Genomic DNA, 26,367 nt, shown 5'->3' with positions numbered 1-26,367 from the left:
ATTTCTGGGAAATGTCCCATTCTGGGGAATGGATTTCTGGGAAATGTCCCATTCTTGGGAATGTCGTTCTGAGATTTGACTTTCTGGGAAATGTCCTACAACCCTGGCAAACGACTTTCTGGTAAATGGTTTTTTGGCAAATGTCATACAACCGATTCTCCATGTGATTATTCCAGGATTCTCATTTTAATCACGGTGTCTTTTTCATGTAACTTTATAACAAAAAAATCGGCATGTCTCAAATTTGGACCAATGGAAGACAAGACCTTCCTCTTTCATTTGCTGCTGAAATGAAAATAATCCATCGGAGGGTCTAGTGCAATTTTTTTTTTTGAAATTTTGTTGTTTGTAGTATCATTTTAAATGCACCGTAAATTAATAAATTTTGGTTAGGTGAACTGTTTGAACGTATTCAGATGAAAATGTTGCAAATCTAGTGTCAGTATCATGTAGATTATATTCTAGACAGCCTAAAAATTTACGGGCCGAGGCCGACATTTAAATATTCGAGTTGCCTCTCTTTTGCTTTCATCTTTTGTTGAAATTTGCATTGCTTTTAAAACTTAGTATGTCAAACAACCTCTTTTCAATTTTTATTTGTAACTCAAGAGCAATATTCATCTTTCTGTTTAGGAACAACCGATCGAAAGACAAATGGTCAAAAGGACAATAAGTCGAAAGACAAAAGGAAGACAAGGCAAATGGTCGAAAATGCAAAAGGTCAAAAGGACTAAAGGTTGAAAGTGATTTGCATTATGGGAAATTAAATCATTTTTGAAAAAAGATTTTTGACCTTTTATCCCCTCTTTAATCCTCTTCGATCTTTTGCCCTTTCGACCTTATGTCAGAGATTCTAGAAAATTGACAAGTTCACATTTGTGCTAATGACAGACGCAATATAACATTCCATAAATCCAATATTCCAACCCAATCGCAATAGCAATGCAATGTTGACACTATTGTCCATTTGTTTTTTGTGAGAGTTGACAGAACATTGCTTTTGTTTGCGATGGTACAATAAACAGAATTGCTGACAAATATTCTCAGATTAGCAGCCAGTCTAGGGCTGAAAATCTCGTAAATAAAGATAATAATATTAATAATAATGCTGACGAATATACACTTCCTTTTAAATTGATGGTAGAAAAAGTGCAAATGAATTCATACAAATATCGAAAAGTTTCATTAACAACAAATTTACCTGTGAAAGATTGATCGTTTGATCGTAATGTTTTGCTTAGAGATCTCAATAAGTGCTGTAATGTTCAGTTTTAGCATAGTTTTATTCGAGATGTACGGAATTCTATACTAATTAATAAAACAAATAAATTCAATAAGCTTTGAAAATGTTACTCATTAACTTTACGATTTTACTAGCTTAACAACGAAATCATACGAAGATTTAACAAAAATATCAGGTGAATCATAAAAATCTCCGATTACACCAAAAAAGGAGCCAAAATGGTGAACTTTGGTGCATACAGACTTGTTTGCTAATAATATCCAGCAGATCTCAAGTACTATGTTTTGTATAGCTTTGTTGTGTTCAAAACTTTTAAAAGCGCCAGCTCGAACCACTTTTGATGCTAATCTTCCATCAAAAGACGTTCGAGTTGGCGCTATAATTGAATAAGAAGAGTCACAGGGATTCAAAATCATGAAGTTTGAGCCGTCGCATGCCTAGTTTTGGTGCTAAATCCTAGGGTCCCATATTACGGGTTTCCCGGTGGTCATTTCGGTGCTCCAAAAGGACCAGCATAACCATCAATTCATTCTTTTGGCAAAATACATTCAAACATCATCAATCTTTATGAGTTGGACACAATTCATTTGGATTTTGGGCATCATTCCGAGTAATTTCATCCAATTGTCCAGATAGGCTACCTTCCGAGTCTCCAGGAACCGGTTCCGCATGGACCATACTGGACCGAGTTTTTCAAGGGATGTGCACCGGTAATTGGTTCCTTATTACAGAGAAATTTTATTTCAAAATATCCATCAACCGAATAGTACCGATATGAATGTAATTGGGTATGTAATACCCAAAACCGCGATGGAAACTTACTTTTCGGATGTTCCGGATTTCCGGAACCGAGTATAAATAAGTAAATGATTTGAGAATCTCTATTTACAGTCCATGTTAATACCTATTCAACAATATGAGGATGCTTCAGATTACTTGTTTAGTTACGAAACTACAGGTTGCCAAAGTAAGGGTCTCTAAAAAGACTTTTTTTTCAGATGTAGCTGGTTCCCGGTGGCCACAGTGACGCAATTCCGGATCTCCGGATGGATTTCTGAAAATCGACATGTGTGCTATTCATTTCAGCCCAACAGTACTAAATTCGATCAACACACTGATTTTTTTCGAGCTGTTTGAATTTTCGGGTCGAAAACGACTCTAAGTCACAATTTGTAACTTTTATTTTATGGAAGCTCCCTAAGAGGCCATTCAAAACTTTTGTTTCCGCAAAAGTAAATGTTCCCACAAAAAATACCTAATTGTCAGAAAACGTCAAATTGCTAGGTTATTTTAATCAAAAGTTACAATGATTTGAATTTTGAAATAGGTCGAGAACGACCCAGGGTTCTTACCAAAGTAAAGTTATATCCCAAACTCCGTAAAAAAAATTGAAAAAAAAAAAATTGTTCTAGACCCCCCGACCGATTATTTTCGTTTTGGTTGCAAATGAAAGGGGAAAATCATGGCTTTCTTGTGTCAAAATTTCAGACATGCCGAATTTTTTGTTTTGAAATTGCTCTACGAAACACACCGTGTAATGTTTGCAGAATTTCCATCACAATCCTACTACGATTTCAATCAGGCACCTTCCAGTATTGATACCAGAAACTGTCCAGAATTTCATCAGAAATTCCATCATAATGTTCGAAAGTATCTTAAATAGGAGTTGCAGAATTCGTTCTCGATTGATTTTAAAGCACGATCAAAGCAAGCGAAGAAAAACGTCCCATGTATAGTCCACGATCGGCAATGTATCGGCATGCTGATGATTGTTGTTTACGGCTGTTTTTCAACGCTTTGGACTCTACTAGCATACTTTGATTAGATGGTTTCGTTCAATGATATTATCTCAAGCCTGCGGTAAAACATCGACAGCTGCAGTAGAACTTAGCGGCTACCGCAGAACGGAAAATTTTCAAGAGAACCGCAATAATTGTTTTATTTTACTGGCACAATACAAAAAAAAACAAACATCCGATAGCAATAGTATCCCCCATGTTTGAAGCTTGGTTAGAGAGTACGATAAAGAAACTCTCACGATGTGCTGCAAATTATGATTGTTACAAAGAGCGATAGGAGAAAGATTCTCTCAATTTTCGCAGGATTCAATCCCTGCAAAAAAGTCGTCCACACCTTTTGAGGGTTAAGGCTCCTCCAAATCAAAGCAATTTTTTTATGACGATATCGACAAAAATCTCCGCAATTTCGCTGCTGTTTCGTCTATGCCCCAGCGACGCAATTTCGCTGCGATTTTCGACGCGTCAGTCTAGATCAGTGATTCCCAATGGACACTCATTTAATGGAAACATATACATCTGAAGAATTATTTATTTGACACCTAACCTGCCCTTCTACGTTTACTTGTCCCATGATTTATGTAAACCTTATGGACCGTGGGACAAATATGCGTAGAACGGCAGTAACTAATTCATCCGTTCTTGTATGTACCTCTAAACGCGCTCGTTTTTAAACTATTATAGAACAAACATGACGATTGTCATTGAGATTTGAATGGTTTTTGCCAAAGATCACTATGTATTAAGAAAGAAGGAAATATGTGAACTTTTGGCGATACTTGAAATTGATTCCGAAGTCCAATATAAAGTTTGATGACTCTTTGTTAGGGGATCTTTAGATAAAGACAGCTTAAGTTTCTATAATTTTTCACGCATTAGCTGTACTATTCGTTTTGATATTTTGACTACATGAGTTCTAATCACTTGGGCTAAAAAAGTCATTTCATAAATAAATTTAAGTGAAATTCATGGAAAAAATCTCGTTCAAATGATAAAATCAGTAAATGCCACATATTTAAATCACTTAACTTAAAAATAGGCCTGAGTAACATCAAATTGTATGGAACAAGGGCGTAAGAAAAAAAATCTAAATTGCACTAAATAAAAACAATATTATTAAATATTCATTTACTAGTGGTCCCGGCAAACTTCGTCTTGCCATTAAGTAGGCTGCTGATCGTCATGGAACGTCCCATACAAAACTGGCAGCTTCGTTCACTCCTGTTTTCGATAACTTTCCCGGTGAACATCCTAAGCTTTTTATACACACAAACACGTCGGAACACATCAGGATCATATCTAAATGAAATATTTCAAAATCCTATAGCCCGTTTTCAAGCTATTTCGTGACATACAAACACCGTTTCATTTTTATTTATATAGATAGATTTCTATTGTAGGTCTCTATTAAATTGTTTTCAAGCACGCTCATTGACACACCAAATTAAGTGTGCAGTTATTCCAAAATTACTGCCGTGCCTTTACTTAAGGCGAAATCCGAACTGTTCATTGGCAAAAATTGAATTTTCGTAGATGTGGGTTAACCTTTTCAAAAAGTTTACTGATGGAGGATAGCAAACTGATTGGACGATAGCTAGAAGCTTCTGCAGGATTTTTGTCTGGTTTTAAAATTGGAACAACCTTAGCATTTTTCAATTTGTCAGGAAAATATGCTAATTGAAAACATTTTTAGATATATCAACTAAAAATGATAAGCTACTTTCTGGAAGTTTCTTGATGAGGATGTAGAAAATTCCATCATCGCCAGGAGCTTTCATATTTTTAATTTTTTTAATAATAGTTCTCACTTCTTCCAAATCAGTCTCCCAAGCATTTTCGAAAACGTTCTCTTGATTGAGAATATTTTCGAAGTCCTGAGTAACTTGATGTTCAATTGGACTAGTAAGTCCTAAATTAAAATTGTGCGCACTTTCAAACTGCATAGCAAGTTTTTGAGCATTTTCACAATAAGTTAGTAATAATTTCTTTTCCTCTTTCAATGCCGGTATTGGCTTCTGAGGTTTTTTTTTTCAAAATTTTAGATAATTTCCAAAAGGGCTTAAAGCCAGGGTCCAATTGAGAAATCTTATTTTCAAAATTTTTGTTTCTTAATTGTGCAAAACGTTTCTTGATTTCTTTCTGCAAATCCTGCCATATAATTTTCATAGCAGGATCACGAGTGCGTTGAAATTGCCTTCTCCTCACGTTTTTAAGACGGATCAAGAGTTTAAGATCATCGTATATAATCCGGATTCAAATTTTACTTCACATTTTGGAATTGCAATGCTCCTGACTTCAACAATGGAATTTGTTAAAGTTTCAAGAGCATTGTCAATATCAAGTTTTGATTGTAAGGGAATATTAACATCAAGATTAGAGTCAATAAATGTTTTATATATATTCCAGTCGGCTCGTAAATAATTGAAAGTGGAGCTGATAGGATTGAGAATCGCTTCTTGGGATATTTGAAATGTAACAGGGACATGATCAGAATCAAAATCAGCATGAGTAATCAGTTGGCTTCAAAGATTAATAGAGTCGATTAAGACCAAATCAATCGTAGATGGATTTCTAGAAGAGGAAAACATGTAGGGCTATCAGGATATTGAATTGAGAAATATCCTGAAGATCACTCATTAAATAAAATTCTGCCATTGGAATTACTTTGAGAATTATTCCATGACCGATGTTTGGCATAAAAGTCACCAATGACAATTTTTTTTGACTTATTGTGAGTCAATTTTCGCAAGTCAGTTTGGAGCAAATTAACTTGCTGTCCAGAGCATTGAAAAGGCAAATAGGCAGCTATGAAAGTATATTTACCAAACTGTGTTGCAACAAAAACACCTAAAGTTTCAAAAACTTTAGTTTCAAATGACGAAAACAGTTGATGTTTTATACGCCTATGAATGATGATTGCAACTCCCCCACATGCACCATTGAGTCGATCATTACGATAAACAATAAATTTAGGATCTTTTTTGAGTTTAGATCCAGGTTTTAAATAAGTTTCGGTAATAACTGCTATATGCACGTTTTTAACTGTAAGAAAATTAAACAGCTCGTCCTCTTTACCATTCAGAGAACGAGCATTCCAATTTAAAATATTATTTGGATCCATTAGAAAAACGTAATCCAATAACAATTTGATTTGTAAATTTTACACCAATTTGGACTGCTTCAGTCATAATGGTGGCTTTGAACATTGCATCAATCATTAGATTCAATTGTTCAGTAAGAAAATTAAAATCTGAGGCAGACATATCACTTGAAGCGGGTCCATTTGATGATTTCCCATTAGAATTTTCGGTAGACGAAGAAGCTGAGTAAGCTGTGGCGGTAGGGTTTTTTGATTTGATTTGAAACAAGTGGAATGGGTACTCATGGAACGAACAGGGGAGGGGTTCAAATTACCTGCTACGATATCGGCAAAGGGTTTTCCGTGGGTAGATACATTCGAAATTGAAAGATTCGAATGGCTACCCGACGGATTAAAATTAGTTTGTGAATGAGCATGATTATGATCTTCCTGATGGATATGATTCATGATCAAGCGATCGTTAACTGAAAAATGAGTATTGTTCGATACTCTACCAGGGAAATTCCGGAAATGACCGTTATCGTAACGGATATTATCTTTCATCTGCCTGGCAGGAGCCTCAATGACTCTATTGCGCGAAGGGCAAGACCAATAACACTGCGGAACACGTTTTTGTCTCCAGCATCAAAATACCTCTATTTACTTAATTAAGGGTTGCTGAATCCATTGCCGTTTACATAAATATCATAGCACGTCTAGTTTTTGAGATATTGGTTGTTGAAAATGCAAAAATTGATCATTTCAGCCAACTTGCATGCAAGCTTGTAAGGTAATTTATTTGCTTAATAATTAACAGAATGCAAACTTTATGTGTATAACAATACTTATCATCAAAGTTTATACTACTTTTGATGCGGGAAAGTTATTTTTTCAAGGTTTAGAAAAGTATTGTATTTTGCCATATAAGAGAAACGAAGAATTTTGTATGGAGACTGCAAGCATGTTAAAAAAACGATTTAATCTAAATTTAATCGTAAAATTTCAACCAAAATATATCTAAAACGAAAGTTTAGGTCCTCTTTTGCATGCTTGGTGGATGAGATCACAAAAAAATTTGATAAAATATACTTCAAATTTTAGGTAAACATCAATAAAACCAATGTTTTATACAACTTTGGCGATGTGTAGCTAAAAATTGTGACGTGCTGGGAAATTTATGAAAACGGCATCAGATTCAGCAACCCCAAATCTACTAGAGACACATAATTTGATCCTTGAGACACGCGAAAATGTCATTTTTGTTGCGCTGTGTAATTGGACTTATGATTTCCCTTGCAATTGACGCAAAAGAATTTATCGGTATCTTCCTTCACTGGACAGACGTCCTTGGCGTGAGAAGAATCTCCGCAAATCATGCATTTAGAATCCATGCGACAATTTTTTGTACCATGACCCCACTTTTGGTAATTTCCTCCAGGTTTCTGGAAATGTTCCCATGTCACACGGACATCAAACAAAAGTTTTGCTTTTTCTAAAGCTTTCATATTATTTAGTTCTTTTTTGTTAAAGTGAACTAAATAATATTCTTGAGAAAGCCCTTTCCGACCAATGCCAGATTGGGTTCTCTTTTTCATAATGATTACTTGGACTGGGGAAAATCCAAGTAAATCATTTATTCCATTTTTGATCTCTTCAGGTGATTTATAGTCACTTGAGAGACCTTTCAATACAACTTTGAACAAACGTTCAGTTTTGTCGTCATAAGTAAAAAATGTGTGCTTCTTCTCTTCAAGATGTCTGAGAAGAAGTTCGCGATCTTTAAGAGTTTCCAGCAAAACGCGACAATCTCCTTTCTTTGCGATTTGGAAGGAAACCTTGATTCCCCTAATGGAGTTCAAGATCTCCTGCCTAAATCCCCCAAATTCGGAACAACTGACCACGATAGGCGGCACTCTTTGCTTCCTCACTTGAATCAAAGAGCCTGGGCTAGAGGCTGCTTCGATTTGGTGTTCGGAAAATTTGTCTAGAGCATCGAACTGATTGCTCATTTCGATACAATTATTCATTTCACCCTTGGAAGAAAGTTCGCATTCCGGGGAAACGTCCTTTCTTCCATTCTTGCCACGTGTAGTGACAGTTTTAAAACCCAATTTTTTGGAAGGAAGTTGTGAATTCAGAGATTCACCCTTCCTTTTGTTTGTTGTTGATACCATGTTTAATCAATAAACGAAAGAAGACGTGACCTTCGAGAGTTGTTTTTCCCAAGACGGTGTCCAAGAAGGATTACCACCGCTAGCTTTCGCCAACGGGTCCAACGAAAAATCGAAGGCACGGGTCCAAACAAGGATCGTAAAGGGATCAATAGTAGAAAAAATAGCACTGAAAAGTACTGTTTTAGTAGCACTGAAAAGTACCGTTTTTAATTTTAGCACTGAAAAGTACTGTTTATGTAGCACTTAAAAGTACTGTTTTATTGCTTTAGGTAGTTTTTAAGAAAACTTCCAAGAGCAGAGAGAATTCGTGTACGCACAGCACGAAGGTACGATGCGCACTGATATCATTAAAATATGATTATTCTTTCTATATACAGCATCGCTGAAACATCAAACAAGTCTAGTTGAGGATTCCGTTCATTGAATAACAATGCAACACACTTTGACAACTTCTCAAACCAGCAACTGTTTCTCGTGCGCAGCAACATCGTTATATTGTATCATTTTTTTTAAATATAATTATTTATTACTGTTTTCATATTATAGAAACATCTCACTGAATTGGATGGCTGAAATACTGGGATTATTACGTCAACATCTGCCTAAAATGTATTGATCGTGGATAGTCGCACTGAAATTCAACAAATTTTCGAAGGTTTAAAATAATCACTGTTTCTGTAAACCTTTGAGGAAACTGAATAGGCTTTAGGGCAATGGGGATGAGACTTTGAAGACAATTTGAGGGGAAAAACAACAAAAGTTGTGCAAACTTGACGATAAATACCGGATTTACATATTTTTTCTCATAGCTCTTCAGGTTTTTGCTATAATCGTTCTTTTAAGTGGGTTTATCATACTTGTGAAAGATCTTAAATATCTTTCGTCTTGTTTGCATCGTATTTCATCAATATTTTTCAGCTGTGAATGGCTTTGCAATCATATTTTCAAAAACAAGTTATTTCAATTACAGTGACCCAATGTCACCCCCTCTATGGAGTGAGATTGGGTCATTCACTTGAAGCGCCGCAGTGAATAAATATTTTTCTATAATTTTTTTAACAGTTGTTAAAGTACCATCAAAGTACATACACACCAAATTTGAAGTTTATTGGGGTTAAATTGCGAAAGTAATTCAATAAATAAATCGCACATATCCTTTTTTGAACCATTCTCACTCCCAATGACGGTAGTTTAAAACTTGATATTTAAATTTGAACTGATTGTAATGAGCTTTACAGTTGTGCAGTTAGTATCGTCAGGTATGTAAGCGGTATTATGCTTAGGGCTGTGCAAAATGAGCACTATATAAGATGGGTGTAAAAGAAAAAAACGACAATTTAATTTTTCCTTTCACACCAACTTTCAATTTTGTGGCCCATTATTTGAATTTTGAAGTTTTGATATGCTATTCCCAGCGGATATCTAAAATTTATTTGAACCATTTTTAATTATCAAATATAATGAATGAAAATATCGATTAGATTGATATTAGTGACAGCTTCGAATTACCTGACAGGTCTCTCTAACGGTTTGACGTTTTCAATTGATGATTTGGAATTTCGATTTATGATTTTCGTGAACTGGCCAAAACTCGAATCAAAGTGTCCGCAATATGAGGCAAAAGTAAGTACCCAATCATGAAAAGCCATCACATTTGTATTTATTTAAAAATATTCATGTTTTGTTTTGAAGGCTTAATAACGTGGATGAATTGTACACAATGATTCATTTTATATGCTTTTGATTAGTTATACTTCACTGAGGACTTAAGTGTCCGATATAATCGAAAATTTCGATACTTGCACTGATGCAAATTTTGAAATTTTTGCTCCCTTATGCTTAAATGTGTCAATTATGATGATAATCATTCTCCCAAAATTTGAAGTGATTTAGAAGAGATTTGGTTGTGCACACGCCATTTGAAATTTATATGGAAATTACTATGGAAAAGGCAAACCTTTCGTGTTCAGTTTTCTTGTCATAATAATCTTAGGAAAAGTGAACAAACTCTGCTCATGTCAAATCTTCCCAGCTACAACTTTGTCGAAGACCACATTTTGATGGGACTTAAAGATAATTAGCTATTATTGATAACAAAGTCTAAATCATGCTGAGATGATCATTCAATTATTTTCAGAGCAACACTGCTATTTTGTTGTAGAACATAGTAGCCTGGATTACTTTGATCTATTCTACCCGCCAGGAGCACCACACTGTTGCCTGCTAAGCAGTTGGTTAAGCATGCAAAATGCAAATCCATTTTTTAATTATGAATAGCAATTTATCCTGACGTCAAATCAAAATGTGATCTTCGGCAAAGTTGTAGCTGCAACGATTTCACTTGAGTTGGGAGTTGGTTCACTATTCCATAAAATATTACGTCGAAGAGTTTGCATAGTGTGGTGCGTAGTTCGAACGATAAATCCATTAGAAGCATTAGAGTGTTATTTTATCTATGATTTCGATGACAAATTTCAAGCAATGCAAAATTGATCAATAATGTTGAATTGTTTGTAAAATAAACCTTTTTACAAGTTATTGGACCACTGTACGAATAGTGAATAAGAAATACGAAAGCACATTTCCGATTGTTTGTATATATTTGCTGAGAGAGAACAAAATGTGGAAATTACGGTTAACTCTGAGAATAATATTCCCCGGAGAAAATTTTACATGCTACTGGAGAAATCAGGGATGAACTTCAAGAGTTCAGCTCCTAGGAAAATCAGAATGAAAGCTTCAAGAGAATACGATCTTCTCTCAGGAACTGTTTCTGGTTCTTCGCATTCTGCGTGTTTCCTTTCAGCATAACGGGATTCAGGATAGACGTACACAAACTAGTGTACAGTATATAGGGAATGCTCCTGCTTTGTAATTTATTGCATTTGATGCGCTGCTTTGTTGGAAAACGAGGTTATACGATACGTAAACGACCGCTCTCGATTCCTCTTTCGGTCACGAGGGCACTGCACTTTGCGATAATCATTGGATTCGGAAGGATCATTCCATTGCACCAGTAATTCGGATTGCCTAGATTTGGGAGTATTGTCAAACAAATTGAGGATTTCCTTGAATTATCATATTTGGTGGAGTTGAACCCTAAAGTGGATTAAGTATCCCAAATTTGAAAATAAAGTGTCGGGTAACTATAGTGCAGTAGATGTAATAGAAAAAGACATGTCTTGCGATGCAATAGGAGCGAAATGCAGGCAGGAAACTACTGGGCTGCACCTTGGTAGTAGCAAAAATTCAACCTTTGAAATGTAGGCCACCGCCAAGCCTTGTGTGCTACATATTTTCGTGCTATGTATTCCTGGCAAAGTGCGACGGGTAAATAGAAATAGCTCTGTTCCAGGCTCTGGCTGCTGCAACAAATTCTGGCAGTATACAAGGGACGTGACAGTGATTTAGACGTATTTCCGTAGACTTTTCACACGACTATAGGCAAAGCAAAAGCAAGAGTGAATTTCATTAGTGAATCAAACTGTGATAAGTTTTTAAAATTTATTCCTATAATTATTGAAGTATATTTTAAAATCATTTTTACAAAGTATATCGTGATTTAAGAAGATATATATCAAAGCACCGATGATTCGTAACGTGCGACACCTGACTGAAACATTTAAATACGGTTTATTTTAACTAATGCTTAGAATCCGCAACTATGTGCAGAATAGCAAGAAGGCGACAATAATTTCTATGGAATGGTACTTCATCTTGGAAAAAAATCGAAGCAAATCCCATAACCTGCATGCTCTACTTTTACAAGTATTCACTGGAACATTAAACCAGGACAAGGGGCTCAATTTTTTGGGAGCCATAGCTATATAACACAAATACTACAGGAATGTGGTCAGCAGCATTATGCACTCTAGGTGTATCTAAGCCAATTTGGGGATGCAACTGTCTAAACTTTCGGCAAGGAATGGCTTCGGTATTATTCTACAAACCAAATAAATTTTAGCATCAGTTTTGACCTCTATCACTTCATATTTCAGGAGTCTCGCGGCAAGAGGCCTTTAAAAATCTGGGACAGTTGGCGCAATGTCCGCAAAGGTCTCGTCGTAGGTAGTTTCGAGGAATTAATAGTTAGAGGTGAGTAAACGCATTTATTTATTACGTGATTAGCAGTTTTAGTGTTTGCTGAAAAGACAGGGCTGATTTTCCAGTTCTCAAAATAATGAAAAGTAGGCCAAACTTACTACATAGAAAGGAGGCTCTTCTGCCTAACGGAAAAGCTTGCATGTAGTAGGCTGGATTGATATTAGTTTGTCAAACATACACAGAGAACGAGTCAGTGATGAATTGAAGGAAATCGCGTAGTAGTCAGTAGTCTCCGAAATTATTCTACACGTGGTTGTATGCGTATCACTGAGTGAGGACAAATATGAAAAATTGTCACTGCGCAGTGGCACTTTTCTCTCGTCGATGCTTTTGCATGAGAGATTTATACATAATGAAAGAATGAAATGCTTTCTGTGACACTGTAAAATTTTTTAAGAAATTTTTGAAGTAAATATATTAATTCTGTTTTATGTTTGCAGGGAAGGACAAACTAGGAGTACCAGCATCAGAACCGGTTCGATTGGTTCTAGAATGCGATGGCACTCAAGTAGAGGATGGAGAGTACTTTAGAACGCTAGCGAACAATACCGTACTGTTGCTGTTGCGACAGGGAGAGAGGTGGTACCCAACAGGTGTCGATGTGATCAAAGCTGGTAAGTTTCAATTCCGATTATTTTTTATTTAATTGTGAATATGTTTGTTTGTTTAATTGTAACAAATGATTTATTGGGGGTGACCCATTTCGTTTATAGACGTTTCGCATAAGGACATTTCGCATACAGACGTTTGGCATAATGGACGTTTCGCATATTGCAGTTTCATAGAAGAAGTAGCATTTTCTTCTTCTTTTCTGGCGTTACGTCCCCACTGGGACAGAGCCTGCTTCTCAGCTTAGTGTTCTTATGAGCACTTCCACAGTTATTAACTGAGAGCTTACTATGCCAATGACCATTTTTGCATGCGTATATCGTGTGGCAGGTACGAAGATACTCTATGCCCTGGGAAGTCGAGAAAATTTCCAACCCGAAAAGATCCTCGACCGGTGGGATTCAAACCCACGACCCTCAGTAGCATTTTAAAGAAGGTATATGATTCTCATTATGCCGTCTACTATCTAATTTTCATTATGAGAAACGTCCTTATGCGACTCGTCCTTATGCGAAACGTCTCACTCCGTGAATTCCGAAATAAAGTAATTTTTTCCATACTCGATATTGATGGGTTTAGAAATACAGAACGAACGTGTTTCCAAGTGTTCAACAATGTGTACATAAAGAATATACAAATTTAAGCAAATTCACATTTTATTAATAAACCTGAAAATCTTTCGTATTTTCACTCTTTAAATGGTTGGCAACCTTCGTTTTATATTTTACATAGCTATAACATTGAATTGATATTTATGACTTATTTCTCGAAGATTTGAAGTTGCTGAAGGAAAGTACCATGCCCACACAGTTACGGATCACTTTGGCGTTCAACATCGGATAACTCGCTCAAAACATAAACAAAGGTTGTAAAATTCAAATGTTATAGCATAAAACATGCTCGTTCGCTACGATTTTATATGAGTTCATCTTTGGAAAACATTTTTCTTGATTGTTGATTCTAAAAACCGAATATTAGCACTTCTAACTAGTGATCCATAATATGGGCCAGGAAATGATTGTTTATCACGGTTATGGATCAATTCCAAAGAATGTTGATTTCTGCCATTTTACGAATTGGATTCGACATTTTCAGACAATAGTACTAAGTATAAAACTCATAAAACATCAAGGTTTGTAAATTACAGTTTTTAGCAGACAAAAATGGGTGGAAAACTTGGTGTGGAGCTAAAACAGTTCATGTTTCAGTTACTACTATGCAGTATCACAAATAAGGTCATTTTACTATCGTTTGCAGCTCTAACTCTGCTATTTTTTGCAGTATTATGTAACAAATTGTTAACTTTCGCTAAATCATGCAATGCAATGCATATGTGAGTTGAAAATCTCTTGATTTTGCGCAGTGATCCGTAATGTGTCACAATTTGATCCATAATATGAACATTGATCCATAATATGGTTTTCAGAAACCGCTATGCTATCTTATGTAAATATTACACTCAAAACAGTTTACTAACCGAAGTTCCAATTTGAAAGGATTCATTTCGTGCTTTTAAATTACAATTTTACGTTTTTCATGTCGTTTTATTGAATTTTATAGGTTGGACTCCACACTATTTGATCCATAACTGTGGGGTCATGGAATCAGGAAAATATAGGTTCAGATTCAAGTTCTCTCGATTTAATCTCATAAGACATTAGTTAAGAATGCCAAATGTATAATTCTCTGTTAACCTTAACAGTATTGGGTGTCTACATCGAAGTTTCAAAATTCTGTATCTTCGTCATCTCTCATTTGGTTCTGATGAGATTTTCAAGAAAAATCACAAATGAGTTATATTTTTTTTCATTCATTCAATTTTGAATTCGGTGGTGGTTTCAGACTTAGGTATTAATGTGTTGTGTTACCTTTATATTTCTAAATTGAAATGATGAGGAAATGAAAAAAAAATGATCAAAATAATTGAAACAAATTATTGCAAACTGATCTATTTGACATAATCTATCACCTGTTTCAGCTTATAGACTTTCACATACAAATACAAAGAATATCAATTTTCAAAGAAAGTTCTCAGGTAAATAATATAAAACAGCTTGTGAAATAGTAAGCCAAGAAAAAGGCTCTTATCTGGCGGGACGCAACGCCAGGAATAAGAGTAAGCATATGAGATGATGTCAATTCATTGAAGCCCCATTGGAACCTTCGGTGGTCAGGAACTATTTTATAGTTTCTGACACGATATTTAATCACTTGTTGGTGAAAAATCATGAATTTTGAGCCGACAAAAGATAATGCACTGATATTCTAGAAATTCTCATCAAAGACCCTACTTGAACCGGTTTCCGTTGACCACAATAGTTTTCAAACTGAAACAGATAATATATTCTATCTATGAAACATTGATCTATTTAGATCAATGATCCATAGGATTTTTTTACGAGATTTCTTACATTCATGATATTTATTTTGAAATGCCCAGGGCACCCCAACAAATTCTAATGAGATTGATTCTATGAGATGATGTCAATTCACTTTAATGTGAAAAAATCATATAATTCAGGCCATCATACGACAACAGCAGCAGTGGTTCCAAAATCAACCATTTGAAGCCCCATTGGAACCTTTGGTGGTCAGGTACTATTTTATAGTTTCTGACACGATATTCAATCACTTGTTGGTGAAAAATCATGAATTTTGAGCCGACAAAAGATAATGCACTGATATTCAAGAAATTCTCATCGGAACCCCTACTTGAACCGGTTTGAAACAGATAATATATATTCTATCTATGAAACATTGATCTATTTAGATCTATGATCCATAGTTTTTTTTTACGGGATTTCTTACATTACACAATGGTCGGAAAAAAGTGAAGTTTGGCCAAAACTATTTTTATCACCTTAATCGATGAAATATGTAATCTGAATATGTTTTTTGACGTTTTTGTTGTTTCAGAAGGGGTTATTCACAAATTACGTAACCTAAAAAAAAAGAATAAAAAATAAATAAAATTGTTATCAAACTGGGCTGAAAGCACAAATTTTGTTTATATTTTATCGAGTTTGATCAAAATATCTATATAAATAAAAATGGATTGGTGTTTGTATGTCACGAAATGGCTTACGAACGGGTCAACGGTTTTGAACGATTCTTTCTCCGTTTTGTTCGTCAAGGGTTCCGACGTGTTTGTGTGTATAAAAATCTCAGGATATTCACCGAAAAAGATGAAAAAACGAGAGTGAACGGAACTACCTTTTTTATGAGACGATCAAAAGCGTTTTTCAACAGCCTACTTGATGGCAAGACGAAGTTTGCCGGGACCACTAGTTTTAAATAAACTTTGTATGAAAAATATCGTCAAAATATATTTAAAATATTGAGTTATTCAAATAGCTCTAACTTGCAAATCAGCAAATTTCTGCAAAAAATTTAAAGGTTTTTTTGTGAGATCTGAGGATGCTTTTTGATGTGCAATATTCAAAATGGCGGCGACATGACGTGACAAGAGTTGTTTTTCATGTTCAAAATCATCAAAATTACTAAAGTGTAATATTGAATAGTATTAAAACTTCAACCAAATATTTTTTCCATCCTCATGCTCGATAAAAGTGTTGAGCCATAAGCTTTCAGATAGTGGGTAACTATGGGGAAATATTACATTCCTAAATTATAAATTTTGCGCTTTATTTTATTGTTACATTTTTAAATTTTTTGACTTCAGCCGGTTTGCCGTCATAAAAGTCATAGAAATTTAAATTTTAGTTCAATTTCAATTAAGGATCATAATAATATAACACATGAGGTATATTTAAAAATTAAAAAAATCATAAAAATCTCAACAAAGTTTTTGGTAGTTTTGGCTGCCCCTTTATATGGAGCCCAACCATTGTGCATTCATGATGTTTATTTTGAAATACCCAGGGCACCCCAACAAATTCTAATCAAAATCCGAAACTATCTCCGAATTCAAATTTTGTAATGCATGAATCAAAAATATAACCCATTTGTAATTTTCCTGGAATACTCATCCAAATCGATCGAAAAAATTAAAAGCTTCGATGTCAGTATCTAATACTTCGAAGGCTAAGTCGTATTTTGGGTCTGAAGTTTATTTTAAAACGATTTGATTTTATTTAATGCTAGCCTTCGTTTCAGTTCTCGAATCGTCAAAAAAAAGAGGAATATTAAACGCATGTTCGAATAGACTGCACAGCCGAAAGCAAGAGTTATCATTAATACAAAAGTTTATAGTATAAATGCAATGAACCAAAGCAGTTCATGGTATAAATGCAATGAACTAAAGCAGTTGTTCATTGAATTTATACCATAAAAGGTTTTGTCACTCTAAGAATCGATTTTAAATCATGGTTAAAATAATCTTAGAGATAGGTCCATAACTTAATGTCACAATGGTTTTACTCTACCCCAATAAAATATTGTCAAAGTTTTAAAGAGCTTGCTTAATAAATAGAGCTCATGAATTTCGTATGAAAATCTTATCGATACTATATTTTTGATGATTGAATCGCTTGATTTTACACATGCGTATATATGAACCCTAAAATGAATCATATGAATATGCTCTCAATAACACAAAGTCCTCTGTAACTTGTGATTCCGACTTCGAAATTTCTTCAAATTCACAGGATAGATGCTTAGATATCATATATGTTGAATGTTGAATGTGAACCTGATGGTTATTTAATATTTTTTTGTATGTTAAATTATACAATGCGAGATTCTTCACAAATATAGAAATATCCCCAGAAAATGACCCTCTATCTTAAAATCTCCAAAACTTTCGTTTTCCTCGATGAACCATTTTCAAATTCACGAAAAGGATGCTAACAAGGATACCACAAATTTCAAATTGTAGGTGCCGAATTGATGGTCATTTGTTTTTGTTAATAACGGTTTTCGACACACTCTGTAATATAAAATAATTGCTTTATCAAAATTATGTTTTTGGCAGCTTTTGGATAAATTAGTTACACTGCGAAATATATGCTTGTCTCAAGCACCAAAATACCGCTATTTACTCAATTAAAGGTTACTTAATCCATTTCCGTCTTTAAAAACATCATAGCACGTCTAATTTTTGAGATGCACCCTAACCTCTTGTAACGAACGTTGTCGGGAGGTCGTTAAAAGAATTGATCTTAAAAATCAGGGTTATGATTATGTCTTTGAAAAAAGCAGCGTCTAGATGTGGAAATACTGATCCAAGATATTCGACAAAGCTAAGGCATGAATTGAGAACTGTTCAGAATGATCATTCAAGTTTTTATATTCTGATAATAGATGGCAACACTGCTCGAGTGTTATCAAAAGAGCCAAAGATATGGGTTTGTGCAGTCTCAGTTTTCATCCGAATGAGCTCAAATTTTGGGAGGACACTCAGAATTTGATCTAGAATCGAATGAGCGGTGTGGAGCAAAAACGATTTTTTAAAACACTCTAATGGGGATGTTATATACACATACCAATAAATTTTAAAGATGACGATCCAAATGTTCACCAAAGTTGAAGGAATTGTGGCATGCCATACAGTCAGCCGCAACACAAATGCTCATGTGGCTAACAACACTGTATTACAAGAATTAAGAAAAGATCGAAATCATAAAACTAAAATTGGACTAGAAAAATAGAATGCTTAACAACATAGCAATACTCTTCAACCAAAGACGATCCATGTTCCTTGCAGTTGTCCGAAATTTTATGGCACATAAGGAAAAAGTACAAAATCTAGAGCCGTGAAATGGACCAAATGCAGTACTAGAAGTGTTACCCAATCTGAACCCGACTACTATGTCTCTATTCGTATCTGCTTCAACGGTAATCCAGTTTTTCATGACGGATTCAAAAAGCTGGCAACACTGCTCAAGCGAAATTCTGCCACCAGGCAGAGCTAGTGTGCATGAAACATTTGTTTTGCGGATAAATCAGGATCATGACCACTTAGAAAGATGGCGTCTTCGGCAAAGTTGCTCAAAAGCTCAAGCTATCAAAAGCTTTCTTTCTTTCTTTCTTTCTTTATTAACGAGATTTTTAGCCCTGTGCAAGTCCATCTCGGGACCAACGGCTTTGCTTCCCTTCCAAAGGAAGTCGTCACTAAATTTTTAGTGACTATCTCGGGGATGGGATTCGATCCCAGGTCCTCGGCGTGAGAGGCATGTGTTCATCAGAAGCTTTCATTCAAATCATGTATCTAAACAATTTATTACTAACTAATTGCGAAAAAGCTCAAAAACTTGATATGCAGTTTGAAAGCGCACACAATTTGAATTTATGACTTTCCAATAGAAAATAAAGTTACTCATGACTTCAAACACATTCTCAATCAAAATAACGTTTTCGAAAATTCCTGGGAGACAGATTTGGATGAAGTCCAAACTAATTTACTCATTTAACAAACACCATTATGGCAGTTTTCTTCACCATCATGTTTAATAACATTTGAATAATTTTCATGCCCAACCTTTGTTCAGGCGTTGTTCACACAAATTTGGAGAAACTTTAAGGCATACCGTTGAATACCAACTTTATTTTTCAGCTTTCGAAATGTTTCACAATCATTTAGTTCAGCTTTCATACTGCTGGTCCAAAAATAATTAAAAACAAATAATGAACAAACATTTATTTTTCTAGGCACTTTAAATGTAGTGTACCCAATTATAATGATACACCAACCATACAGTGAGAGGCAAAATAAAGTGCCCACCTTACCAGTTTTCGAATTTCTCTCATTGATTTGGTTCAAATTAAAGTTAACACACCTAAATCTTTTGTGATATTTTATTTTTGATGTTCTTTTAAAGTTGCACTTACGAAATTTTGATAAAAAAAAGAATTTTACTTATAGAAAAAGAAAATCAATTTGTATTGAAAAAAAAGTAGTGACAAAAATAAGTGCCCACTTCCTTCTTGGCCCCAGAAAAGATGATTTAAGAAAAATAAAAAGCAATTTAATAGTTAATGTGTCCTCCTTTGGCCTTAAGGACTTGCTGGAGGCTCTTCGGCATGCTTTTCACCAGGTTTTGTAGGTGTTGTGGATCTAGTTCTTCCCAGGCGCGCTCCAAGGCTTCAAAATAATTATTTTTGTTGGTAACACCAGTTTTTTCAACCCTGGCATCGAGAATCGCCCACAAATTCTCGATGGGGTTGAGGTCTGGGCTTTGTGGAGGCCATTCCAGCGGTTTAATCCGACAAGACCGGAAAAAAGACTTGGTCTTCTTTCCAGTATGCTTCGGGTCGTTGTTCTAGAGAAATATGAATTTCTCTTCAAGGCCCGTCTGGATCAGCGAAACCTCCAGATTTTCCAGCAAGATGTTAATGTAGGAATCTGCCATCATTATTCCGTCGATTTTCACGAGGTTTTCTACTCCACTCCATGAAAAACACCCCCAGACCATCACATTTCCTCCTCCATGCTTCACCGTTCCTTGGATGTGGTGCTCTGCATCACACACGAGCCCGCCGCTCTCGGTTAGACAGCTCGAGCTTCAGGAGCGCCACATCCAAGGAACGGTGACGCATGGAAGTGTGATGTGATGAAATGTGATGGTCTGGGGGTGTTTTTCATGGAGTGGAGTAGGAAGCGTCGTGAAAATCGACGGAATAATGACGGCAGATTCCTACATTAACATCTTGCTGGAAAATCTGGAGGTTTCGCTGATCCAGACGGGCCTTGAAGAGAAATTCATATTTCTCTAGAACAACGACCCGAAGCATACTGGAAAGAAGACCAAGTCTTTCTTCCGGTCTTGTCGGATTAAACCGCTGGAATGGCCTCCACAAAGCCCAGACCTCAACCCCATTGAGAATTTGTGGGCGATTCTCGATGCTAGGGTTGAAAAAACTGGTGTTACCAACAAAAATAATTATTTTGAAGCCTTGGAGCGCGCCTGGGAAGAACTAGATCCACAACACCTACAAAACCTGGTGAAAAGCATGCCGAAGAGCCTCCAGCAAGTCCTTAAGGCCAAAGGAGGACACATTAACTATTAAATTGCTTTTTATTTTTCTTAAATCATCTTTTCTGGGGCCAAGAAGGAAGTGGGCACTTATTTTTGTCACTACTTTTTTTTCAATACAAATTGATTTTCTTTTTCTTTAAGTAAAATTCTTTTTTTAATCAAAATTTCGTAAGTGCAACTTTAAAAGAACATCAAAAATAAAATATCACAAAAGATTTAGGTGTGTTAACTTTAATTTGAACCAAATCAATGAGAGAAATTCGAAAACTGGTAAGGTGGGCACTTTATTTTGCCTCTCACTGTATTTAAAAATCGCCAGAATATTGGATTCGAACTCGAGACCTTCCAATCGTCAGCGGTATGCCTCGGTGTAACACGGAGATCGTAACTCTATCCAATATCTTGTTATATGCTATCGATCAATTTGTCCCAAAAAGATCTCGCAAATCGTTACCTCAGCCACCATGGAGTAACAATTGCTTAAAACAATTAAAGAGACTAAAACGATCTCTCTTAAGCAAATATTCAAAGTTAAAAACTACCCGTGCGAAGCAAAATGATCATGCTGCCAATTCTCTTTACAAAACCTTGAATAAGAATCTATTTCTTTCACCCCAACGAGCAGTTCAACAGAAAATACAACATAATCCTAAAGGATTCTGGAATTATGTCATCGAACAACGTAAGGAATCCGGTCTTCCTACGGTCATGTTCAAGGGAAATTTTGAATGTTCATCTACAGAAGGCATTTGTGATTTGTTTTTAAGTCAATTTTCTAGTGTGTTTACGAATGAATCTTTGCAAGAACACCACATTAATAAAGCTGCTAGTGCTATGTCTGTTCATTAGGGTGCGGCTTATTTTTCAAAAGTTCTCAAAACCAAAAATTCGTGTGCTCTACTGAATTCAAATCACATTAAAAGGGAAACCTTAAATCAGAGCCAATAATATTAACATTTAGAGGTGGCGCTAGCGTCTTGAAGGTGAATTTTCAGGCGATAAAAAATGACCTACAGTGAAGTACACATTACTTTGTTATTTTTCAACCGATTTTAACACTTTTAGCATCAATACCTTCAAAATTAAATGTGTATTAACTTTATTTAACACCAATTTTGTCTAAGATCAAAACAAGTTTAAGTTAAAAGCAATTTATTCAAAATTTTTCCCTCATTTTACTAAAAATTTAAACTTTGTTTGACCATAACTTCATGATTACTCAACCGATTCCAAATCTTTTACATGCTTTTGAAACTAATTCATTTTTTTTTTTCAAACCTTTCATGCACCACATTTCACTAAAAAAAATGTCTTGACCAAGTTATTCAGCAAAAAACTGCACCAAAATATGATTTTTAACGAAAAATGCCAGTTTTTTTTTATTTTTGCCGGTTAAATATTATCTCTAAAACTGAAATTGGTTTTTCTCATTTTTTAAACCTTTGGTAAGGGCTTTGCAACATTTTTTAAATAATTTTGAAACAAAAATATTTTTGCATATGTTAAAATATATGCGCACTATTCAACTCTTAATTAAGGCAAGATGCTTTATAAATTTAAGTTTTATAGAAAAAACACAATTTCCGGCGAAATAACTTAAATAATCCAAAGAAATTTGATTTTTTCATAAAAATAATCATGGTTTTGGATAGATTTTGTTGAATACCTACGTCAAAATTATTTTTTAGAGAAATGTATGTATGTTTGTATGAACAGTTTGAAAACAACTAAATTTGCTTCGAAAACATGTAAAAAGAATCGGAATCGATTGAGTACAAGTTGGAACCTTCCCTAACCATTGGAAAAAATCATACATATTTCCTGTTTTCAAGAAAGGAAATAAGCAATTATCGTGGTATTGCCGCTCTCTGTGCCATCTAAAAATTATTTGAGAAATTGGTGTATGTTTTTTAATTCCACAACTGCAAGCTTTTTATCTCCGAGCATCAACATGGTTTTATGCCGAAACGTTCAACGAATACCAACTTGGTCCTCTACACTTCGTTTATTGCTCAAACACTGCAGAAAGTTGTTGACCTTTCTGCAGTGTTTGAGCCATAAACGACTCGACTCGATTTATACGAATTTCTCAGCTGCATTTGATAAAATTAACCATCGTATTGCTATTGCTAAATTCAATCGGCTCGGTTTTTCTGGATCATTGCTCAGCTGGCTTCAATCTTACCTGAGTGGTCGTGAAATGGCCGTCAAAATAAGAGACACTACATCTAACTTCTTCTTGCAGTTCGATCCTGCACATTTCTTTTTCTTCGGAGTGCTCGCATAAATTATGGGCACAACAAACCGTTAATTAGCATGTGTCGAATCTTCAACCGTTGTTCGTCTGAATTCGATTTCCATCTCTCTCGTTGCATCCTCCGTAAAAAATATAGCCAAATACATGCAGCCTCAGTTAGTCGAAGTAGTTAATCTTTGTTAGATAGTTTAAGATAAAACTAGTTGTATTTTAGATGTAATTATACTGCCCATAACTGCATATCTGTAACATTCGACAAAAGTAGGCATTGAGTAAATGGAGTACCAAGTATGCATTTTATGTCAGTATGGGAGGAAACTAAAAGTTCTAAAAATTACCAGCAACTCAAAAGTGCTTATTTGAGGCTAATATTTCGTACAACACAAATCGCATACTAGATGAATAGTCAGAAAATAATTCTGATAGAAACTTAATTGCTATTACAATACGTTATCTTATTATTATTATAATTACCAATGTGACAAAACAACTTGGTATTTTTTTCGAATTTTCTAGAACAAACTCACAGATTTCAGTTAGTTGATCGAAAGTATTTATCATTTGATGACTCTCCATGGTATTAACTCCAATTTGTCGAAAATTTTGAATGTGACTGTTATGCAGTTATGGGCAGTATAGATGTAAGCCAAAATTGTATCATTTGGAAACTATGTAAATTCTGTTGATACGAAAAGAAGAGGTTTTGGGCCCATTTGAGGAAGACTCTAATGTTGATCTACTCAAATGGGCTTTTCCCTACTCCAAATAAAAAATAAATTTATAATTAACAGTTCGGATTCCGACATGGGCATGAGAACCAACTGTTACGTGTAGCAAATTTGATCCGTTCCAACAAATCTAAAGGATATTCTACTGGTCTTGATCTTCTGGATTAAAAAGCATTCATCAGTGTTTGGCATGAAGGGTTGATTGTAAAACTAAAAAACTTCAATTCTCCATCATAGGGGCTCCTGGGGTAATTTGCACTGCCGGGGCAAAAGGCACCTTGTCAATTTCTCTGAAATTAACGAGTTTTGAGAGAAAAACATTATGCAGATTTCTTCCTAGATCTTGTTTGATACACTTTCCATTCGGGATCTAATTTTTGGCTGCCCTGGCTACACGATCGCTTCGGTACATTTTCTTCTGTTGCGCCACTGTTTGTCTCAGTTGACAACCGTCTCTTCCCGGCAGATTCGATTGTTTCGCTCGCATGCATATCACCGCTATTGCTGTGACCGTTGTCGTCGTTGTTGCTCTCGTCCCCGTCGTCATCGTCATGGACACTCGAGTCATCGGCAGAGTGAACCGATGGTGCGCCGCAGTAGTTGTTTTCGGCTTTCTCGTCACTGGAGGTTGGTGGTACTTGGGATTTCGATTTTGTTGCTGTGATTGGTGGTGTGCGTTGCTGTTGATTGGTATCGACTTTCGGGTAACTGATGTAGCTGCGGTGACCGTCCACGGCAACGTATGACGGCAAGGGTTTTTCTATTCTCATTCGCACAACTCGAACACCGTTCGGGACCCCCGGAAAAAAGTTCTTCCAAACGTCGTTTTGAATAGAAATTACCTTGCCGTACTGTTGCATGTAGTTGATAGCGATGTATCGTATAAAGTAAAGTTTTTCGATTTTCAGACACGAATGCACCAGATGGTGTAAAGTGTCTAATAAAAAAAAAAAAAAAAAAAAAAAAAAAAAAAAAAAAAAAAATTATGCAGATTGATGAAAAGTTGCAAATGGTTGACACCCTAAGAATTTCATACATTTTGAAAAACTTAACAGGGAGATAGAACAATAAATTCAAAAAACACGATTATTATGTAACTTTCCCGACCATTTTACTTGTTGTTTTGAAAGCGATGAATTGGGAATTTTTACAACCTTTCACCATAAAACAGATGATTAGAGACTGGCTAAGTTATTGGTGACATGATTTAGTTAAATAACACAACGATTTCAATTTTCCATAACATTTTCTGTTAGGCGCTCGGTTGGGGCAACATGCACTCCATAGGTCGGGGCAGAACGATCCATTTCAAAATAAACTACAATCATTAAAGTTAGGTCATTTTAAGTCGTTACTTACGTATTTATGCACAATTGTACCTTCTTGTAGACGAGAATCATCCAAAACTCATGTTTTCACGATAAATAAAATAACGTTTAAAACACGATGGTGCGTCTTGCCTCAATGTTGTAGTGCGTTCTGCCCCAAAAAACGGTGCATTGTGCCCCGCATCAATCTTGATTCACGCAAAAGTAGTGTTTGAATAAAGTTAAAATTTCCAACAATCTAATGTAATTATGATGAAAATTCGCTCAACACAATGTAGGCTGAACCCAAACCAACTAGATTCATGTATTAAAACACTACATACATGGTGTTTAGTGTTCATTTCGGCACATTTTCCTTAAGTGGTGCATATTACCCCAGGAACCCCTACATTGATAAAATAATACGTTATCAGAATATCACGCTTTTTCCCAAGCCCCTAGTACATGCACTGTTACACTTTCGTACTTCCCCACTCCCCTATATAATTGACGTTATTTTTTAACGTTCCTCAAAAAAGTAAGTTTTTCTTAAACTTTGCTACAGGATATTTAATCTATCATCATTTAACCAATCTATTTCAAATATGGACGAATAAAAATAAAAGGTTTTGAACCTTTAAGTTTCTGTTACATAGTTTTTGTACGGTACATCATATTTATGATTCGTACGTAATCACTCATTCATGTTTCAATGCAATATTATGCACTATTGTGGACATTACAATCAGATTCTTGATCAAAATACTGAAAATGAAAATTGGTAGTCCACAACAAACATCGACCGGGTAAGTGCCGGCACCAGCACAATTGTGCTGGTCCCTTTTGTCCCTCCAGAAATCTTTGATGTGTGAATCAAATCACATTTGGTCTTCGCCATTTAAAAAAATGACTCCTTACTTACTGAGTTACTTTCGATTCGTATCTGTGCATACCTGAAAAAACGAATAGTTGAAAAGTTGCGTCAAATAAAACTTTTTCAATTCTTACGGCGTTTGTTTACATTTTGTTTACCCTGAGCTGGTGTTTTCGAAACACGATTATTGGCTAAACGAATCATCCAATGCACAGTGGGCAAAAACTGACCCAAAATCGCACTTATTTCGTGCCGCTGA

At 35.3% G+C, this 26,367-nt stretch overlaps 1 protein-coding gene across 2 annotated transcripts in view; it reads left to right on the top strand.

Moving 5' to 3' along the window:
• Nucleotides 1-26,367, top strand: part of LOC5567711 — a 68,068-nt gene that overhangs the window by 26,673 nt on the left and 15,028 nt on the right. Inside the window, exons 1-4 of one of the 2 annotated variants that reach the window (XM_021844065.1) lie at nucleotides 11,660-11,999; nucleotides 12,062-12,226; nucleotides 12,291-12,387; nucleotides 12,837-13,010. In XM_021844065.1, the coding sequence (XP_021699757.1) occupies nucleotides 12,140-12,226; nucleotides 12,291-12,387; nucleotides 12,837-13,010 (358 nt within the window). In that variant the 5' untranslated portion in view covers nucleotides 11,660-11,999; nucleotides 12,062-12,139. Of the gene's footprint in view, nucleotides 1-11,659; nucleotides 12,000-12,061; nucleotides 12,227-12,290; nucleotides 12,388-12,836; nucleotides 13,011-26,367 lie in introns of those variants that run through there. The other variant, XM_001651827.2, reaches the window with a different exon arrangement.

Source organism: Aedes aegypti, chromosome 2, assembly GCF_002204515.2.
Source record: "Aedes aegypti strain LVP_AGWG chromosome 2, AaegL5.0 Primary Assembly, whole genome shotgun sequence".
NCBI lineage: Eukaryota > Metazoa > Arthropoda > Insecta > Diptera > Culicidae > Aedes > Aedes aegypti.
Note: the sequence above shows the minus strand (reverse complement) of the source record. Positions and strands in the feature narration are given on the sequence as shown.